The following is a 20,931-nucleotide window of genomic DNA, read 5'->3' as shown; positions in this document are numbered from 1 at the left end:
ATGTCCTCCTTTGATGTGGAGAGAAGAAATTGGACTACTGCTGAGGAATTCATCTTTTCTGCTTTCCCCCATGACTGGGGAGATGCTATCATCTGTTTTGTTCCATTACTCTTTGTTTACATTTTCATCATTGTTGGAAACTTGCTCATTGTCATAGTGGTGCAAATAGAGCCCCACCTCCATACTCCCATGTATTTCTTTATTAGTTCCCTTTCTTTCCTGGAGCTTTGGTATACCACATCCACTATTCCGCTCATGCTTTCCAATCTACTTAGTGAGAAAAAGAGCATATCCTTGAATGGTTGTATGGTCCAGTTGTATTTTTTTCATTCTACAGGCATAAGTGAAGTGTGCCTTTTGACAGCCATGGCCTTTGATCGCTTTTTGGCTATTTGCAGACCACTTCATTATCCAACTATCATGACTCCAAGACTATGTGTGCAGTTGACCCTGGTCTGCTGTGTCTGTGGCTTCATCACACCCCTGCCTGAGGTTGTGTGGATCTCCAGACTGCCATTCTGTGGTTCCAATCATCTGGAGCATGTCTTCTGTGACTTCCTTCCACTCCTGCGTCTGGCCTGCACAGACACTAGAGCCATAATCATGATTCAGGTGGTTGATGTGGTCCATGCTGCAGAGATTGTCACAGCTGTGTTCCTCATTCTCCTCTCTTATGCTGGCATTTTGGCTGTGATCTTGCGCATCCGTTCAGCTGAGGGTCGTAGAAAAGCCTTTTCCACCTGTGCCTCCCACCTCATGGTTTTTGTGTTGTTCTTTGGCAGTGTGGCACTCATGTACTTACCTTTCTCTGCCACATATTCTTTATTCTGGGACACAGTGATTGCCCTGTCATTCACTGTTTTGTCTCCATTTTTTAACCCCATTATCTATAGCCTGAGGAATAAAGAGATTAAAGAAGCTGTGAAAAAGCATATGAGTCATTCAAGGATCTTTTCCTGTAGGATAAAGTGATTCATCTTATTTTGGTTGATGTCATCAATGTCAATAGCTTTCTGTCAAAACTAATTATAACCTGTCCATGTCTTCTCAAACTGTGAATCCTAAGAGGAAGTCAATATTTGACTTTTTTAAAATCAGAATTTAAACAAAATCTAAGAATCAGCAAAGTGCTGAAAAGAAATGTTTTTTTTTTAAATAGTTTGCGTTCAGAAAGCATTGTTCACATAGAAATATCAGTTTTCTCAGGACCACCAAAATCAAAGCTAAAAATAAAAAATAAGCAAAGGATTTTCTTTTTTTATATGCACACTAGAAAGGAGCACTGAGTTGCTTTGGTGAAAACTTAAGATGGCTAGTCAAATATTGGCTATTTCCCTGCTATAGATTTTACCCAATAAGACTAGTCTGAATATAACTACTTCAGTGCTCACCCAGGTTCATGACTTTATTTTAATAACTGACATTTATATAGTTGTTTATGATTTATAAAGTTTATTGCATGCTGTATCACATTTGATACAGTAAATGTGTTATTATGTAATCTGTTCCTATAAAATATTGTTTTTCTATATGAATTATTATTATTGTTATTCTTTGCTGGGTTCCATGTGAAAATAATTTGGAAAAAGATAAAATGGAAAAACATTTTTTTAAAAAAAATTATGTCCTCTAAATTTCTTTTTTATATTTCTTCCTTGCGCTATCAGAATTCCATTCCAAATAACTAATAATTTTTGAATGAGAAAAAAAAAACAGAAAAACTAATATATCAACAAATAGATCTGAAATTATATGTGATATTCCACTCTATGGACCTTTCATTTCTGCAAAGGCAGAGGAAGAGGTGTCTTCTTCTGTCTCTTCTTTGTGACTGAGCCTGTTCTTTGTAATTTTGACATATTCATGTTGATTATTTATTAATTTTGTTCTATTTTTATCATTGTAGTCCTTGTATATATTGTTTTCTTAGCTTGAAAGAGCATTTTTAATGATCATTATGTCCTCTTCCCTCACTGGGTGAAGAAAGCTGACACTGACAGGAAACATCAATTCTTGTTGGAACTTAGAGAAGGGACTAGACCTGTGTGAAGTCTCAGGTCTATAAATTCCTTTTTCTCTTAAATTGTCTTTTACGCAGAGGTTTCCTAGTAGTTCCTGGAAATAAGGAATAGACATTTACTTGAATTGTAGTGAAGCTTCCTTTTTGCCTTATGAGTACATAGAAACTGATATGGAGCATTGGGAACAGCTTAGTGATGTTACTATGAACTAACAAGACCAAAGACTCTGTCTCCAGCATCTGAGACTAGAGGAAGATGAGCCAAACCTTGCAATGTAGCATAAACCAGACATTGGAGCAGAGGCAACCAGACACTTTATAACAGATTGTAAGGAGTTAAGAAAGTCTCAAATAGCTGTGACCATCTATTATCATGAATTCATTATTATTGTTGTTATTACTAGATCCTGAGAGATGATTATGAGAGATTGACAAAACAGTTCTAAAGATCAATTTCCACCTGTGAATACATACATTCATGAACCTTGGGAATAGCATTGTCCCAATATTAAGTAGCCATTATCCTGAGGAACAAATGCTGGAGAAATGACCAATTATCACTACATGAATTATATCACTACATCACTGCCTGCTAACCAACTAGTAGAAGGGGGAAAATAAGCCAGCCTACCTGAAGCAACAAGGTATCCTTCATGAGAAACAGCATGTGGCATGTATCCATTGGATAATATCTATCATTCTAACCACTATCTAATACTAGCCTAGGACCCAGATTATAAGTATTGCTGGAATTGTAGTATCTCTCAAACCATCAGAACTATTTCCAGCCCAATTCAACATCCATCTTCAATAGAAGGAACCCTCATGAAAAGGGAACTGCTATTCTTGCCACTATTAGAACTAACTATTAATAAATTACTGCTGATGGACAGCTAAATCCAAAAGCTCCTGAATTAGCAATCTTCTCAAGCCTAGACCACCAGTTTTATCATCCAAAAAATAAATCTTGTTTAAATGAGATCTGGCAACTTCCTCTGCAGCAAGTACTGCAGCTGTTGTATCCTCAACAGCCACAGATGTTAAAGAAATGGAAATAAAAGGTCTGCCCACAAAAAAACAGCACCTTGGCATCATTAAAGAGTTCAATATCAGAAATAAGAATGGTTTCATCAATTGAAATTTCATTTAAAAGATTCATTATATATGTTTTGCCACTGTACTTTAAAGGCTACAACATCTTTCCTTGAGATTTGTAGGTAAAATTTTATATATATGCTCTCTCCCTATTATAAATGAATTTGAGAGTTGAAATTCTCTTGACTTTCTACTTGTATACCTAGTATTTACCACAGTGCTTCACATATAGTAAGAACTAAATAAATAGCTTTTCATTCATTCATTCATTTATATCAAAGCTCCTGCTGCATCATCAGTACAATGGCAGACTTTTTTTTTTTTTTTTCAAATTTAAATAAGGAGCACATGACCTGATTTGGATTGCTTGTACTATGGCAGTGCTCTGTGATATATATAGAATGCCAGAACTTACTTAATTATTCCTATTTTGCAGACATATAAACAAGAAACAGAAAGAATGAATGGCTTTCACAGTATTATACAGCTGATACAATATGCCACACTGCCACTTAATGATATATGGGAGCACTTAATAAACACTTGTTGCATTGAATTCTTGTTTCTCTATATTGATAAGATTGTTTAAATTATGCCCCATTTTAGAGTTGGAAGAAATGAAATATGAGATGAATGAATGAATGGATAATTGAATATAACATTTATTCAGTGCCCACTGCGTTCTTGGCACTAGGGATACCAAGACAAAAATGATACAGCTCAACTTCTCAAGATCTTATATTCTAGTAGAGGGAAAAAATACATAGACAGGATTAGAATAGAGAGGTGATATCTTTGTCATGGAAATCAAAGGAATTGTGTGTGAGTGAAGTCATAAAAGTCAATTATTTATTTGATTACTGTCTCTAGGGCTAAAGCAGAAGATGTGAGGTTTTGGACTGGAGAGGAGGCTATACACATGGGGCAGTATGGATGTCAAAATGTCCGAGAAGGATGAATCTGAAGTGCAATATAGAGACAATTAAGGAAGGGGCAATCCATATGTTGCTGTTTCAGATGGAAAGGGAATTTATCAGCAGGTCAGATGGTAAGATGTCAAAGAATGTCTGGGATGAATGGATGTTGACATTAAAATTTCCTTTTCAAAAAGGCTACGAAGGTTTAGAAGTTTGATATATGGGAAAAGAAATAACCTTTAAATCAGTTAGTACTGGTTACTTTGATTATTTTTAGTTTTATTATAAAATTAAGTTCCCTTAGCATAGAGCTTATTTTAAATCTGGATTATCTATAGGTTTAGTAAATACTGGCTAAGACTTTATCCTTTAGTAGCAAATAATCTGGAGTAAGACATATCTTTATAGGAAAAAAAAATCATAAAGCCTGGCAGCTGGAGAGAGGGGCTGGGAGATTGACTCCTAGCTTATTGATTCTAAATTATTTTTTTCAGTTTTAGTGGATAAAGTTCCTTTTTTTTTCCCTTGAACTAAAGGTTAAGTTCTCTTTCCCAGTTCTACAGGCCACTTTAAAATTAATATGTTTAAATTGCAGAATATTATAACTACAGGGCAAAGAACGCTAAAGCAATCCCACTTTGACAGACAGATTGAAAGAAACAAGCCCTAATCTAAAAGATTATCAGATTTAATATTTGTCCCAGCCTAGAGACTGCAATATGTTCCCAATAAGCCCATACCCCAGATGTTGTCAACAATATGAATTTAGATTAAGGAAGCCCATGAAAAGTTAACTAGTTAGATGAGTTGCCACATGCAATTGAATTATATTCAAAACAAATTTCCCAAAACTGCTAAAATTTTAAATTCCTCTCTTCTGTTAAAAAAAAAAAAAAAAGAAAGAAAAAGAAAAAAGAAAAAAAAGAAAAAGAAAAAGCTCTGTCAATGACTTCTTCATCTCTAACCTCTGAGGAACCAGACAACTTGGCTTGATTGACAATAGTCAACTTTGATAATTATATCATTATACTTGAATCAGACTTTTCTATTTTAGATATTAATTTAACATGTTAGGACAGTAATGTCTGCACTTTAAATTACAGATCCTTGAAGTATTGGAATCTTAAAGACTTCTCAAGGAATAGTGAATGATGGTTGATGAAAGAGTTTCGGTGGAATGGAGAATTCATTTGTGGCATTAATATGGAGCAAGTTTAAATTAATAGTTTGAGTACAGATCCTGGAAAGATTTGAACAGCCAGCTGAGAAATTTGAACTTAGTTTTATAACCAATAGAAAAATCAGTCAGGCAATCAATATGCATGTGTTAGGCACTACAATGTTCCAGGTGCTGTCCGAAGGGCTGAGGAGACAAAGAAAGGCAAAAATAGTACCTCCTCTCAAAGAGCATATGGTCTCAATAGGCAAGCAACTATGTACAAACAGGATGTAGATAGGATAAATTGGCTGAGATCCAGAAAAGGTACTAGCATTAAAGGTGACCAGAAAAGACTTCTTAGAGAAAGTTAGATTTTACAAAGATCTGAAGAAAGCCAGGAAACCACAAGGAAGAGATGAGAAGAGAAAGTATTTCAGGAATAAGGGATAATCCACTGAAAAAGAAAAAAAGGAACACAAAATCCCAAAACAAATAAACTAAAGCCACAAAGAATTATAGACCCATAAAGCAAAACAAATTCCCATGTTATTTTTTTAATACTAGCTTTTTATTTTCAAAATATATGCAAAGATAGTTTTCAACATTCACTCTTGCAAAACCTCTCTTCTTCCCATCACTCCCCTAGACAGCAAGTAATCCAATATAAGTTAAATATGTACAATTCTTCTATATATATTTTCACATATATCATACTGCTCAAGAAAAATTAGATTAAAAAGAAAAAAAAAAGAAAGAAAACAAAAAGCAAGCAAACAACAAAAAAGTAAAAATACTATGCTGTGATCAACAATCTCAATAATCCTCTTTCTAGATTCAGTTGGATCTTTCCATCACAAGTCTATTGGAATTGACCTGATTCATCTCGTTGAAAAGAGCCATGTCTATCAGAATTGATTATTGCATAATCTTGTTGCTTTAGCCATGTCATATATATAAAATATAATATTAAATATAATAATAATAATTTGTAATATATACATGTGAGTGTCTATATAATTTACAATGTGTTCAGTAGCTCTTTTTTGGGAGAAGGGTAGAATTTTTCATTATGAGTCCTCTGGAATTGAGGTTAGTTAATATGTTAATCCAAGTATTATGTCTTTCAATTCTGTCTTTAGAATTGTATTGTTATTGTTAAAGTTGTTCTTTTGGTTCTGCTCCCTTCCCTCTTGATTCTTGCATCTTCTCTGTAATCTTTCTCTTAATTTCTTACTGAAAAATACTGCTCCATTACATTTATATACCATAACTTGTTCAGTTATTACTCAACTGAGGGGCTCTCTTTTAGTTAACTGTTCTTTGCCACCACAAAAAAGAGAGCTGATATAAATATCTTTGTATATATGGATCCTTTTCTTCTTTCTTTCATCTCATTGAGACATAGACCTATTAGCAGAAGGATCAAAGGCTATGAACAGTTTATTTTTCACATTTTATCATTTATTTTAAACATTAATTTTCAAGAATATTTAATTCCATTTTTTTCACTTTTCTTCAATTTCTCACTCATTGAGAAAGCAAATGATATGATTGTGTATTGTTTAATAGATTTTGGGATCATAATTCCAAATTGCTTTTTAAGAATGAATAATCAAATCATAGTTCCACCAACAGTATATTAATGCACTTGTTTTCCAACAGCCCCTCAAACATTTATTTTTTTTTTGTCTTCTAATGGATTAGAGATTGAACCTTACAATTGTTTAATTTGCATTTCTCTTATCATTATTAATTTAGAACATTTTTTCTCACATAGACATTAATAACTTAGCTTTCTTCCCCTAAAACTGTTTATTCATATCTTTTGACAATTTATCATTTGAGGAATGATTCTTATTCTGCAAAAACATGATGACTAAACCAATGAGAAATGAAGTTACTAAAAAACAACAGAGAAGAGGCTCTAAGTTCAAATTTGGGGGAACAACCTATAGTTAGTCAATAAGATGATAATAAGCCAGCAAGCACCTTAATTCCAATATGATTTCTTTCCTGCCTTTATAGGAGAATAAATTAGATAGGAAATGAAAACTGAAAACCAGAGTATAGTGACTGAGAAGAGTTCCTTTTTTCTGAAAGATCTCCAATTGTCAGGAGGTAGCATCAGGTTCTTTATTTCTTTTCTATAACCAACATCTTCATCATTAGAATTCTAATGATTTTCATCACTTTGTCACTATTTCTTATGACAGTTTTTCTTTCATTCACTTGGGATATCATAAAGTATCTTTCAGACCATTTTCACTGTAGACAAATAGTTGGCCATCTGTAGCACTTTCCATAACAGAATTATTATGATCCCTCAGCTTCACACTTAGGTGATGTGTGTCTTTAGCTTCATTCATGTCTCCCAGAAATTTTATGAATCTTCTATATTTTGCCCTTTTTGTGGTTCAAATCATAATGATATATGATAGTGGTCCAGTTTTCATGGCTTGCATGAATACTAAAAAGGATCATCAAAATGGGTGATATCATCCATGCATTTGCAATCATTGGTATTATCTTGTTGATGACCTTGATCTACATCCAGATCTAGGTAGTGATACTTCAAATTGTATAGCCAGGTTTTCTCCACCCTTATCTTTCAACTCATCATCTTACTGATAGTCTTTGGTGGATGTTATTTCTGTATTTCTGTTTTTCAAAGTTCTCTCTCTCTTTTTTTTTATTATACTGTGAAACAGTCATTAATTTATTGCATGCATTTTAATCTCCTTTCTCTAACCCCATTATTTACAGTCAAAAGAAACAAGGAGATTAAGGAGGTCATAAAAAAGTTGTGTCCCTAAAGCATTTTAATTTGTCAAATGGCAAGTTAGTAAAAATTTAATAGGCACTAAATAAGTGTAAATCTTTCTTCAGACCAAATAATAAATGCTTTATGTAAGTAATGTAATATTATAAGCTGAATAATAATAAAAATCATTATTATTCAGTAAACTGAAGGAGAATTTCTTCTTCATATTTGATTGATTCCTAATTGTTTATAATGTATCACTTCCAGAAAATAATATCTTATTACATCTCCATAAGCAGTTTTGTTTTGTTCATTTCAAATCCCTTTTTAAAAAAATCTCTATCAAAAGCCTGATGCACTTTAACATAGCTACAGGGCAGATAGCTGTGGAACAATTAAAAGAATTTTATGTAGATGCAGCTAATGGTTTATTCAATTAGGGTGTGGATTTGGAGCAACAAATAAGCTTCATGATAGAATAATCAAAGAAGAAGGAATCTGTTGTTTTGTAGGAGATCCCTGGCCAAACACTATTTCTTTTTTTTTTTTTTTTTTTCCTTTGAGAAAAGTTAAAAAGGAGTCAGGAAGAACAAGTCAGATATTTTTGCATTCATACTTAATTGAAGGTCCTGGAAAGGCAATGTAATGCTTTCTTTCTGACTTATTTGAAATATCTTCCAGTCTTTCAATAGAAAATCAGAAGCTGTACTGCTTTTGTTGACTGCTAAGCTGCTGCAAGCCCTAGCATACTGAACAATTCAAAGCATCTCTAATTAAAGGAAAATGTAAACGTGAATAGCCAGTCAAGACAAACAAGCCCTCAGACCAAGACAGTTTATTAATTAAGGAAAAAAGTCTTAGGACTATATGTCCTGAGTACTATGCTTGAAATTTTTGGTAGAATGTCTGGTTTAACAGGAGATACTGCCTCAGATGCTTAATACAAACTTGACTTGAAGATACCTGCATATTTTGGAAGAGAAAAGAAAAAATTGACCAAGAATAGGAACAGAAGCAAAGAAGAAACCTAGTAAAGAAATGACCAAGTCAGTCATAAATAGCAATCAAGGAGTCTAAAGTGTTGGGAAACTAGCTGTAGAGAGCAGCCATATTCTGCAATAGAAAATACTCATTAGACTATACTATGTATGAGTTAACAGATGTAGCCTTCTTCCACTGTGGGGGAGACATTGAGTTAAATGGGAACATGACTAATCCTCCCAAAGAGACATATATGGCAAAAGAAAGTAACCATATGGTATAGTTAACCACAGTGTATCTGCTCAAATCAGACCCTGATTTACCTTGATACTTTTAATGAGGGAAAGGAAAGGGGGAACCCCATTTCTCGGTGCATAGATAATCCCATGAGGCGCAGTGTCCCCTGTAAAATGAATTTACAGGCCCGAAAACCTAGATTGAAAAATAAAAAATTTATTGTAGAAATTTGGAAGTAAAGCTCAGTTAGAAAGACGCCAGGCCAAAGGTGGCCGTTGGTGGGCAGGGACCCTTACATGGCTGGAAGGAAGGATACCATGTGTTGGCTGGGAGGGCTCCTGCAAAGAGGGCGTTCCACCTTGTTTCTTTTAAACCTAGAAGATGATGGGTGGTACCCAGTTCTGGTGGGCTTTTCAGTTAGCCCAGATCAGGTGAGGGCTAAGGGAAGCTGAGCTGAGAGTGGGGGGCTGGGCCCGGATATTCAAAGGGTGCCTTTGATCAGGATTTGTGAATCAAGGTCAGTCATGGATTGGGCAATTAAGAATCTTAAAGGGACCCCAACCCTCATCACTTTGTTTTCATTAAATGCCTTCTATTAATAATTTCATGTGTCAAATATGGTTTGATTTACAAGTTAATGTGCTGAACATGGGTGTAAGCCAGAGATTTAAAATCCCAAAATAGTAGCCTAAAGTTGAGAAGTGAGGAATTCCAGTCATATAGGGGTATGAAGACCCTGCTAAAATAACCATGGTAAATTATTTTTTAAAATGTTCTCTTTGAACCTTGGAGGGATAAGTAAGATATCCCTTTGCTTTTCTGGGAAATAAGTGATGCTTTTGACAAATAAAAATTAGTGAATATATAATGCAATGGCTTGGTATTTGTGTTTCCTTGCGTCATGTTCTAAATTATTATCTACATTAATATCATGTATCTAAATAAAGCAGAGTAGCATATCAAATATTCACAGGAAGGAATTTCCAAGAAAGGAACAAGCAATAAATGCCATAGCTTCAAAATATCTTTATATAAAGGTGCAGAGTATAGGTGACATAGGTGACATACTGAAGGTAGCAATAGAGACTGTTCACATTCTAATGGTAGAGAAAACTTGCAAACTACAATATACTAGGATAAACTAACGATAATCAACAGAGGGAAGGAAGATCAAAAGGGATTTCTATAGAAGGTGGGATTTTATCTGGGCCTTGAAGGATGTTAGAGAAAGCAGGGGGCTTTGAGGGGGAGGAAAAGCATTCTAGAGATGAGGGGAAGCCAACTTTTCAAGTTGCTCTTATGAAATATGGAATTCTTCCTTAAGAAAATTTAGTAATTGGGTTTATTGAACACTAGATTGTTGAGTTCAACATTTTTTTCCTTATCCAGTTGGTTCCCACCATTTATTTTTCCCCTGTTTAATCAGAATCAAATGGTTTGTTTGTTGTTGTTGATGTTTTTACTGCTTTATATTATGATTTAAAATCTGGAGGTGCTATTCTGCTTCATTCCTACTTTTTCATTGTTTTCCAATATATTTGAGATCTTGGTTCATCTAGCTGATTTTAATAGTTCTAATTCAACAAAGTATTCTCTTAAGAGTTATATAATACTTCCCCCTCCCCCTCAAAACATATGAAAATAATGAAGACAAATTCTCCCTCTTTTAATATTTTAGATTTTTCTGTGATTTCTAATCTTGGATTAATAATATTTAAATTATTTGATAAGAACTTTCCCCTTTGATTAAAAAAAATATTTAAGTTTCTCTGTCATCTTTACTTATAAAAAACTTTAAGCCTTCTTTTAAGTGAGCTGATCTTTGATTCATTTTTCTGGCATATTCTTCCCATTTGCCCTTCAGGGAAATAATTCTATTTCCCATTGATTATGCATTTGTTTTCAGGTTTCCCACTAAATTTTATTATGTTGTTATTTTTCCATGGCATTTGTTTTATTCATTAAAAACTTGATAACTATTTTTCAAATTCTGTGTCTTTCTCAATCTATTTTCTTTAGTTTTCAATGTCCAATTTAATGCACTTTCTTATTATTCAGACTTCATTTCTAGTACAGTTTTGGATGATCTTTTATATTTTTTTCCCTTTTAGTTCCTTGTCTTCATTTTAATTTAAACCATGACATTTATTTTTATGTTAGTGGATTTGTCTCTCTGCTTGTTTATTTCTTTTATTAGTCTGATTCTATTTTAAGATTTTTTGGCACTTCCCCATTTTTAAATTCAATCCTTCTATATATATTTTTTTAATGTTGGAGTAGTTATTTCTTTTCTTATAAGAGATTTTGAAGAACTGTACTTAAAAAAACTATCTTTTTTCCCATTTTATCTGATTTTTAATTAAAAAAGAATTTTCTCTCCTTCCCATCCCCTTAAATTAAAAGAAAAAAAATCACTTGTAATAGATGCATAATTAAGCAAAACAAATCCCCACATCATCCTAATGGCAATATAGCATTTATCCATAGAATAAAACATAACCTTAAATGGTCTCTAACAAGTTTTCCATTCATGTATTAATATTATACATTATTCCTTGAGACAGGAAACCTATATTAGCTGTGTATAATCTATGTAACCTTTATATAAGAGGAAGCTATATAAGCTTCCAATTTTCTATAACGATTCTTCGATTTCTTTTTTTTTTAATTTCTTTTTTTTATTTTATAATTGTAACTTTTTTTGGACAGTACATATGCATGGGTAATTTTTTATAACATTATCCCTTGCACTCACTTCTGTTCCGGTTTTTTCCTTCCTTCCCTCCATCCCTTCCCTTACATAGCAGGCAGTATTATTCATGTTAGATATGTTATTGTATATCCTAGATACAATATATGTGTGCAGAACTGAACTTCTTGTTGCACAGGGAGAATTGGATTTTGAAGGTAAAAATAGCCTGGGAAGAAAAACAAAAATGCAAACAGTTTACACTCATTACTCAGTGTTCCTTTTCTGGGTATAGCTGATTCTGTCCATCATTGATGAATTGGAAATGAATTAGATCTTCTCTTTGTCTAAGATATCCACTTCCATCAGAATACATCCTCATACAGTATTGTTGAAGTGTATAATGATCTCCTAGTTCTGCTCATTTCACTCAGCATCAGTTCATGTAAGTCTCTCCAAGCCTCTCTGTATTCACCCTGATGGTCATTTCTTACAGAACAATAATACCCATAACATTCATAGACCACAAATTTACCCAACCATTCTCCAATTGATGAGCATCCATTCATTTTCCAGTTTCTAGCCACTACAAAAAGGACTGCCACAAACATTTTGGCACATACAGGTTCCTTTCCCTTCTTTAGTATTTCCTTGGGGTATAAGCCCAGTAGTAGTATGGCTGGGTCAAAGGGTATGCACAGTTTGATAACTTTTTGGTCACAATTCCAGATTGCTCTCCAGAATGGTTGGATTTGTTCACAGCTCCACCAACAATGCATCAGTGTCCCAGTTTTCCCACACACCCTCCAACATTCATCATTATTTTTTCCTGTCATTTTAGCCAATCTGACAGGTGTATAGTGGTATATCAGAGTTGTCTTAATTTGCATTTCTCTGATCAATAGTGATTTGAAACACTCTTTTATATGAGTGGAAATAGTTTGTTTCATCATCTGAAAAATTGTCTGTTCATATCCTTTGACCATTTATCAATTGGAGAATGACTTGATTTCTTTTAAAGTAGAGTCAGTTCTCTATATATTTTGGAAATGAGGCCTTTATTAGAACCTTTAACTGTAATAATGAAAAACCCTATTTCTTACTTTACTATGTATTGGAAAATATCTTATTACTTTTTCTAGTTCTATAAAGTATCCCTTTAATAGTCATGCATAAATTTGCTCCCATCAAATCACATGGATAATTTTGCTATGCAAATGATGCAGAAATAAAGATCAATTTTTTTTTCTATTTGGATAATTTAGATTTTTCTGTCATTCTTCTTCTTGGATGAATAATCTTTATTCACACAGGCACAATTACTCAGTAACCAAAGTACCCTTGGTATCATAATCTATATCCCTCTATTATTTCATCTCATGGCAAAGACTAATGGTCATCTAGCCTCAGTCTAAGTAAGTAAAGGAGAGTCCATCAATAGAATGTTAGCCCATTCTTCTTATAAATTCCAATGACTGGACTGTTGTTTTTTTCCTTGCCTCAAAGCTAAATTTAGAATGCATGGATGGTCAGGAAGTACATTGTTGGGATGAAATTCCACACTGACAAACTCGCAGATTTGTTTACCTCTCAAAGTACCTGTGAAAGTTTCTGTGATAGAAAACTATTTGTTTTCTATCATTAAAATATAAAATTTATTTGACTTTTGTTAACTGTGTACTCACCTAGGATGGTGAGTGTCATAAAATGACTTTCCTAGATTTTGTAAAAACAATTAACTAGAGAGGGGAAAACATTCTCCTAAATTGTACTTTGTTTCATATGCTACCCTCTGATAAAATGATTATATGATTTATTGATGTGGTTTTATGATGTACAGCTCCTGACACATGGCAATTATACAATTAGGTCCTCTTTCTTCTTGACCCTATGACATATCATTAATGCTCTCATCCTCTTACCAAACACTAAGCTTCTTGGAGCCAGATCTCTTTTTCTCTAACTTCAGGAGAATTCCCATGACTATGTATGATGAGCACATTTTCATATTCTTTAACCTTCTAGCATGAAGCTATATATTTGTCCAATAGAACATTCCTTACTTTTTCAAAAACAAAACAAGCACCTTAATTGCATCCCCTGATAGCTCTCTTAGACAATTGGGAGGGATTATTTAAATTTTGATTCACAACTATCAACTTTTGTATGGATCCAGCCTCACTTGCAGACTTTACATTTTTATTCATTATGCTATGCTATGTGTGGAGGTAGTACAAAGTTGAGATGAGAAATGTTTTCTGTTATCAAGGAGTTTAATTTATCATAGAGAAGTGGTATACACACATATGAATATATATATTTATATGTATTTATGTGTGTGCATATACCACAGTATATTCATGTGCACACACACACCATATACGTGTGTGGTCATGCATGTTAAACTTGTGTGTATATATGCCTATGCATGTGTGTATACATATACAATGCAACCTATATGTACAGATATGTAATCATCAGTCACAGCAACTGAATTTTGAATGCCATGGATAAATTAACTTACTTTGGCAGTTTACTTTCCAGAGAGCTATACATAGATGATGAGATTGATACATGCCTTGCCAGAGTTAGTTCAGTGTTTTGGATGCACTGAAGAAAAGTGTGAAAAAAGAGGTATTAAATTGCCTATAAACTGAAGGTCTACAGAACCATTGTGCTAACTTCACGTCATATGCCTATGAAAGCCGGACAATAGCCCATAACAGTGACATATCAGGAAACTGACTCACTTCCATTTAATCTGTCCTAGGAAGATTCTGAAGATCACTTGACAGGATAAGGTACCAAATACTGAGGTCCTTGAGCTATTTGCCAGGCATTCAAATTTTATTGCAGTTAGTGCATCTCAGAGAGACTGGCTATGTTATTCCAATGCCAAATGCACATTTATTTAAAATAATATTTTACCAAAAACTCACACAAAGCAAGCACTAACATGTGGATTAGAAATAGTACAAGGATACTCTCAAGGTCTCTCTGAATGACTTTGGAATGAATTGTGAGACAAGGTACACACTGACAGAATTGTCATCATAGTATACCTGCATCAAAGAAGGAGCTATGTTATATGAGCAAAGCAGAATTGAAATAGCTCAAAAGAAACATGAGAAACATAAACTCCTTGATAACAGAAAGCAAATTTAGAGCTGTCTCCACTTCAAAAGTTTGTCTGGACTATTTGTTCCTGACTTGTGGTAAAGCCTTCTGAGCTCACATTGGTCTGATCAGACATGCCATATTTTATCCCTAACTTAGTGATGCCATTTTGGTCTTTTTTAAGATTGAAAGAAAACAAGTATGAACATCCATATAGAAATATAGCCACATACACATACATTGTGTATCCATACATATGTACATAATTACATGTATATATGCACATATCTGCACACATGTATCTATACATATATGTTTGAAACACTTTACATATGTTGTCTAATTTGATTCCTACCTAAAAATGTCTTAGAAATAGATGCTATTTTTATCTCCATTTTACAGATGATGAGACTTAATATTGGGAGAAATTAAAGTGATTTGCCTAAGATCACACAGTTAATAAATATTTGAGGCAAGATTTGGATTCAGATCTCCCTGACTACAAGTTCAGTGCTCAGTCAACTACACCATCTAGTTGTCTGATAACAAAAGACTTAAACATAAAGGGGTCTAATATGAAATATTACATGATAAATATACAGATAAAAGTACTACATGAGGTATGAGAGGGGAAAGTTGTAATCCCCTTTCTTATGTCTTACGTATAGAATCTGCCCTCTTCTTAGACCTAACATTTAACTTAAACTTTTGATAGTCCACCCAACTTTACCTCTCTGAAAATGTTATAGAGAAAATTTGGCATTTGAATTGGATTTTTAAGAACAAATAATAATTTTTAAAGTGATGAGGAAGAGGGAATGTATTCAAATTATAGGAAGTAATTGCTTTATTTCTCTTATCAATTCAAAAGCTCTTTGAGGGCTTTGTCATTTTTTTTTTTTTTTTTTTTGCTTTGCATCTGCCATAGTACCCTCTACTCACTAGGCACTAGATTAATCTTTCTATATTTACAATTTTTTTTTCCTTTCTCAATTTTCAGAGTCTCCAAGAATGCTTCTTTCATTAGACTTTCTTAATGCCAGTGGAGTTCCATTACCTTAAAGAGGTTGGTGATAATTCCAGGATAGTTGAGATTTTTTAAAAGGAAGAACAGGAATTTGTGAGTTAGAATTTAATTATTAGTAAGAAACTTTTCCCAATTAGTTTCATTATTGAAGAGATCATTTTCTTCCAGATTTTGAATCATCTAATTTGTGAAATTCCCAAGAGAGATAATCTTTGTTTCTCTGATATCCCCCTTGAGAACCAACAGGGATGTAGTAAAGAAAGATAATTTGAATGCAGAGACAAAAATATTATGGAAGAAGAAAGGAAGACTCATCCTAGAATCTGTGAGAAAAATGAGGAATGAAAAAACTCCAGGGTGTGAACAAGAATGATTCTACTTATAGGCTCTCTTTAATCCCCAAATTCACTGCAACAAGGTCAGTGGATCAGTATAGTAATGATAATGGGGTATAGGACAGTATATGGGCAACAATTACTTTCCTATACAAAATTTAGGTCCAGTGTATAATCAGGAATATGGATATGTTTGAGATAGGAACTAAATTCTGAGAAATCTGGGCAGAAGAACCCTTGAGAGAAAAGGCAGGCTTTTGTAAATCTTAAATATTCAGAAATTGGGAAATTATGATACAACCAGAACTAAAGAAATGCTATCTCTAAAAGGAAAAATCAAAATTCATTTTTAAGTCAACTAACACTTGTTGATAAGTTATTGTATATATTTTAGGAGTCTAGACATAACACATTCAAAGATTTTAAAAGTTCATAGTTCAGATGGTCCAATCTTTTCATATTACAGATTAGAAAACTAAACCCAGGGAAATTAAGTCACATGTGGAACACAAGTGTATGTCAGAGGAAGGATTATTAGCTTCCACCTCATGAAGCTTAAGAAAGACAGATTGTGGGTTACATGGGCAATATTCAAGTGGACTACAGGCTATACAGTGAGAAATAATTCAGTATAAGTAATTTAGATGGAATTCCTGAATATAGACATAGGTACTGAGCAGACCTGAGACATAAGATAAGATTGGAACTAGAGTCATTAATAGAAGAAGAAATAAATGTGTTCTTGTGTGAATCACCAGCAATATTCCTTTATTTCCTTTCTGTCACCCTACAACCTCTCTAGGGGACTAAGGGGCTAGATTTGGTTATTCAGTCAACCATGTGGGACATGAGCCAGGTCTTGTTTTAAGTACAAAGGGGTGATTCCAAAGATGCTAAAGTTATATCTCACACACAAATATGAATCAATTCCAATTCACAGAACACTAAGAGAAGACAGGAATGTTTATAAAGAAAAAAGGTAATAGGTGAAAATAATCATAATTTTAAAATGCATGTGATCAGAGTGGCTATAAATGCCCTGATTAGAGAAAGGTGGGGTTAATGTCAGAACTTGAAGAAAATGAGTTTTGAATATTATTAGAACAAAATCAGATCCTGATCATTCCTACTACAGTTTAGAACTCCTGAATAAAGTGAACCATCAATCTCAGTCTTCCATGTAGCAGGAATTATAGGTATATAATACTACATCTGGCCTAGATAATTATATTTTGAAAGAAAATCATTTCCAGATAATTTATTGAGGGAAAACCTTGGGGGCTTAGCCTTGTTAAATGGTTAAGTTTAGATATAACTGAAGGATGGTACAGGAATGGCCTGTAAAACAAAATGTTTTAGGAAAAATAGGCTATGGTTAAGTTCAAGTGAAACTGGAGCCAAGTCCATTGATCCTGAGGATTCCATCTTTCATCTAGGAATGAATTGTTGAAGGCCTTAATTAAAGGGGTAGTAGCATGAATGGAAAAAAAAAAAGTAGAATATTCAAACATGTTGAAAATAAAGTATCAACACAAACTGGTTAGACACCGGGGATAAGGGATATGAGAAAGCAAGTTAACTCTGAGAATTAGAACCTGGATGATTGAGAGAATGGTAACAAAAATAAGGGGATCTGGATTCAGGTAGCAAAATGAATTGTTAAATCATGCTGAAAGTTACATTTCTAGAATTTAGAAACATAGTATTGTTTCTTAGAAGAGGGGTCAGGACTGATTTGGAAGTCAACCACAGAAAAGGTAGCTAAAGACATAAAATATTGCAAAATCAACAAGGGAGTGAATAGAGAAGTATGAAGATCAAATTGCTGAGGATTGAACCTTGGAGAATGGACACATTTAAGAGATGAGATAGAGGAGGACAAATAGTAAAGAAGATGGAGGAATATGCAAAGAGATAAGAACAGAAGACTGAAATAGAGCAGAATTTTATGAAGGAAGGAGGGGGAACCAGTAAACATCTACATTACAGGAAAATGAAATGAGGACTGAAAGGAAAGCCAATTAGAGATCATTATTGACTTTGAAAAACCCACTTAGTAAAGTGGAGAATTAAAATTTATACTCTATTATGTTGGAAAGAGAGTGAATGAAGAAGTGGAGGGATAGAGTATACTTTATAGAATCATTTATGTTTTTAGGAAGGTAATTGACAATGGGTGAGAAAGGCCAAAAATAAGAAAATCCATGTGTGTTTGAAAGAAGATAAGAAGCTCCCAAAGAGGGAGAGACTGATGATGTCAGTGAGAGTTGGAATCCTTGACAGAAAAAAAATTATGTTGGAAGAAACAAGAGAGACTGAGCAAGCAAGGACACAGAGAAGAGGGTTATCTTTAGAAAAGGAAAGGGAAATTTCTGCATATGAAAGAAAGACAAAGATGGACACAAAACCAAAGATATTTTAAGAGAAAAGGTATGATGATGGACTTTATCTTTCCAATAGATTAGGATATCAGTATTAAGCTAAGAGTAGGTGTGGATCTGATTCATTGAAATAGGGAACACTAAAGCAGCTAGTAATTCATCTAATTTAGAATAACAGTTTCCTGGAAAGATCCAGAGGTGGAGCCATTTGCTTTAGAAGACACAAGTATTGTGTGTCAGAAGGAGAACTTTAATGTGGATCTTTCTGATTCCAAGGTCAACCCTCTATCCAATATACTACATTGCCATTCACATAAATGTTCTCATTTTTCTAGAAAAGTGATGTTCAGAGAGTTTGTATAACTCTTCCCATGGGTAGACAGTTAAGGAATTCCATAGGTGGTTTTCAAAATTACATCTCTATACATTACATCTATATAAATCTAGTCCTCTTTTCCTAGTATTCTTCATTTTTACCCAAAAAAAGTTTGGAACAGTAGAGTAGAAAATGCTATGGAAAATATAAGCAATGACTAAGAGAGAAGATTCCAACTCATTCTCTAACCTCTCAAAATTCATGAATACATTTTTTAAGCTGCTCTTAAATAACCTTCTTCTTCATCTTTGCTTTTATCTCTATTATTTTCAATAGAATCTTGAACTTTATGTGTGTTAGATAGTTTTCTTTCAGTAGAGTATGAGCTTCTCAGAATTGAGGACTAGGTCTTATCCTCATTCTGTATCATTATACATACAGTATAAAGATAATGCCACACCTGAAAATATGAATCCTCTTGAATAATTTATAATGCATTTCACATAGAGCATTGACTAACAGAAGGTAGGTTGCTTTCAAAAGCCCTGTACATTGTTAGAATCCATTATCTTTTTGTATTTCCTTCAGATAGAAAACAGTAATTGGACTACTGCCCGAGAGTTTATCTTCTCTGCATTCCCCAGGGACTGGAAAGATGCAGTTACCTGCTTTGTCCCTCTGCTCTTCATCTATGCCTTCATCCTTATTGGGAACTTGATAATCATCATGGTTGTCCAGCTGAATACTCACCTCCACACTCCCATGTATTTCTTTATTAGTACTCTCTCCTTCCTGGAGGTCTGGTTTACCACCACCTGTATCCCACTAATGCTGTCAAACCTGCTAAGTGAGAAGAAGGGTATTTCCTTCAGTGGTTGTATGGTGCAACTGTATTTTTTCCATTCTACAGGCATTAGTGAGATGTGCCTTTTGGGAGCCATGGTTTTTGACCGTTATTTGGCCATTTGCAAACCCCTTCATTATCCAACCATTATGATTCCAAGACTATGTGTCCAATTAACCCTAGTTTGCTGTGCCTGTGGATTTATCACACCCCTGCCAGAGGTTGTGTGTATCTCCAGACTGCCATTCTGTGGTCCTAATCACCTGGACACGTCTTCTGTGACTTTCTCCCACTCCTGCGTCTGGCCTGCACAGATACCCGGGCCATTATCATGATCCAGGTGGTTGATGTGATCCATGCTATGGAGATAGTTGCAGACATATTTTTCATTCTCCTCTCTTATGCTGGCATTGTGGTAGTAGTCCTGCACATCCGTTCAGTTGAAAGTCGCCGTAAAGCCTTTTCTACTTGTGCCTCTCATTTGACAGTTGTTTCACTATTCTTTAGTACAGTGGGACTCACATATCTCCGTTTCTCTAACACTCACTCCTTAATCTGGGATGTAGGTAGTGCCTTGGCATTCACAGTTTTGTGCCCATTTGTCAACCCTATTATTTACAGTTTGAGGAATAAAGAGATTAAGGAAACTATTAAAAAGTACATGACTCAGCCAAGAATCTTTTTTCATAAGACCAGATGATATGAACTTTGATAATGGAATGCATTCATGATCTTATGAATATAGGTGCACCTGGGTCTACATCTTTCGTTGTATTACTTATCCATGAATTTTGTATGTTTTTTCAAACATAGTTTACTTAATGAATGAGTGATGTTTATTATGGTTACTTTAAAAATAAAATGAATTTAAATAAAAAACATGAATCAGAAATCTGCTTTTAAAAAGAGAATTATTTGATCTTTTATAACACATTTTTAGAAATTTGCATCCATAAAAGTTCTTGAGTTCTCTGTAGGATTAACAAAATCTAAAACTAAAATTTAAAAAAAAATGGCTCAAATAGATAAAGCAACTGATTTCTTTGGTAACT

General features: G+C 33.9%; 2 protein-coding genes across 2 annotated transcripts; both read left to right on the top strand.

Annotated features, from left to right (window-relative positions):
• LOC141540851 (olfactory receptor 6K2-like) lies at positions 1-972 on the top strand. The gene has a single exon (XM_074264791.1). The coding sequence runs from the start codon at positions 1-3 to the stop codon at positions 970-972; it is 972 nt and encodes a 323-aa protein (XP_074120892.1).
• Positions 973-9,096: 8,124 nt separating this feature from the next.
• Positions 9,097-20,579, top strand: LOC141540850 (olfactory receptor 6K2-like). Its single transcript, XM_074264790.1, is given in 3 exon segments — positions 9,097-9,210; positions 19,624-20,143; positions 20,146-20,579. Coding segments are annotated over 3 exon segments (1,068 nt in total).
• The last annotated feature ends 352 nt before the right edge of the window (positions 20,580-20,931 follow it).

Source organism: Sminthopsis crassicaudata, chromosome 4, assembly GCF_048593235.1.
Source record: "Sminthopsis crassicaudata isolate SCR6 chromosome 4, ASM4859323v1, whole genome shotgun sequence".
Taxonomy (NCBI): Eukaryota; Metazoa; Chordata; class Mammalia; order Dasyuromorphia; family Dasyuridae; genus Sminthopsis; species Sminthopsis crassicaudata.
This window is presented reverse-complemented; position numbering and strand designations above follow the sequence as displayed.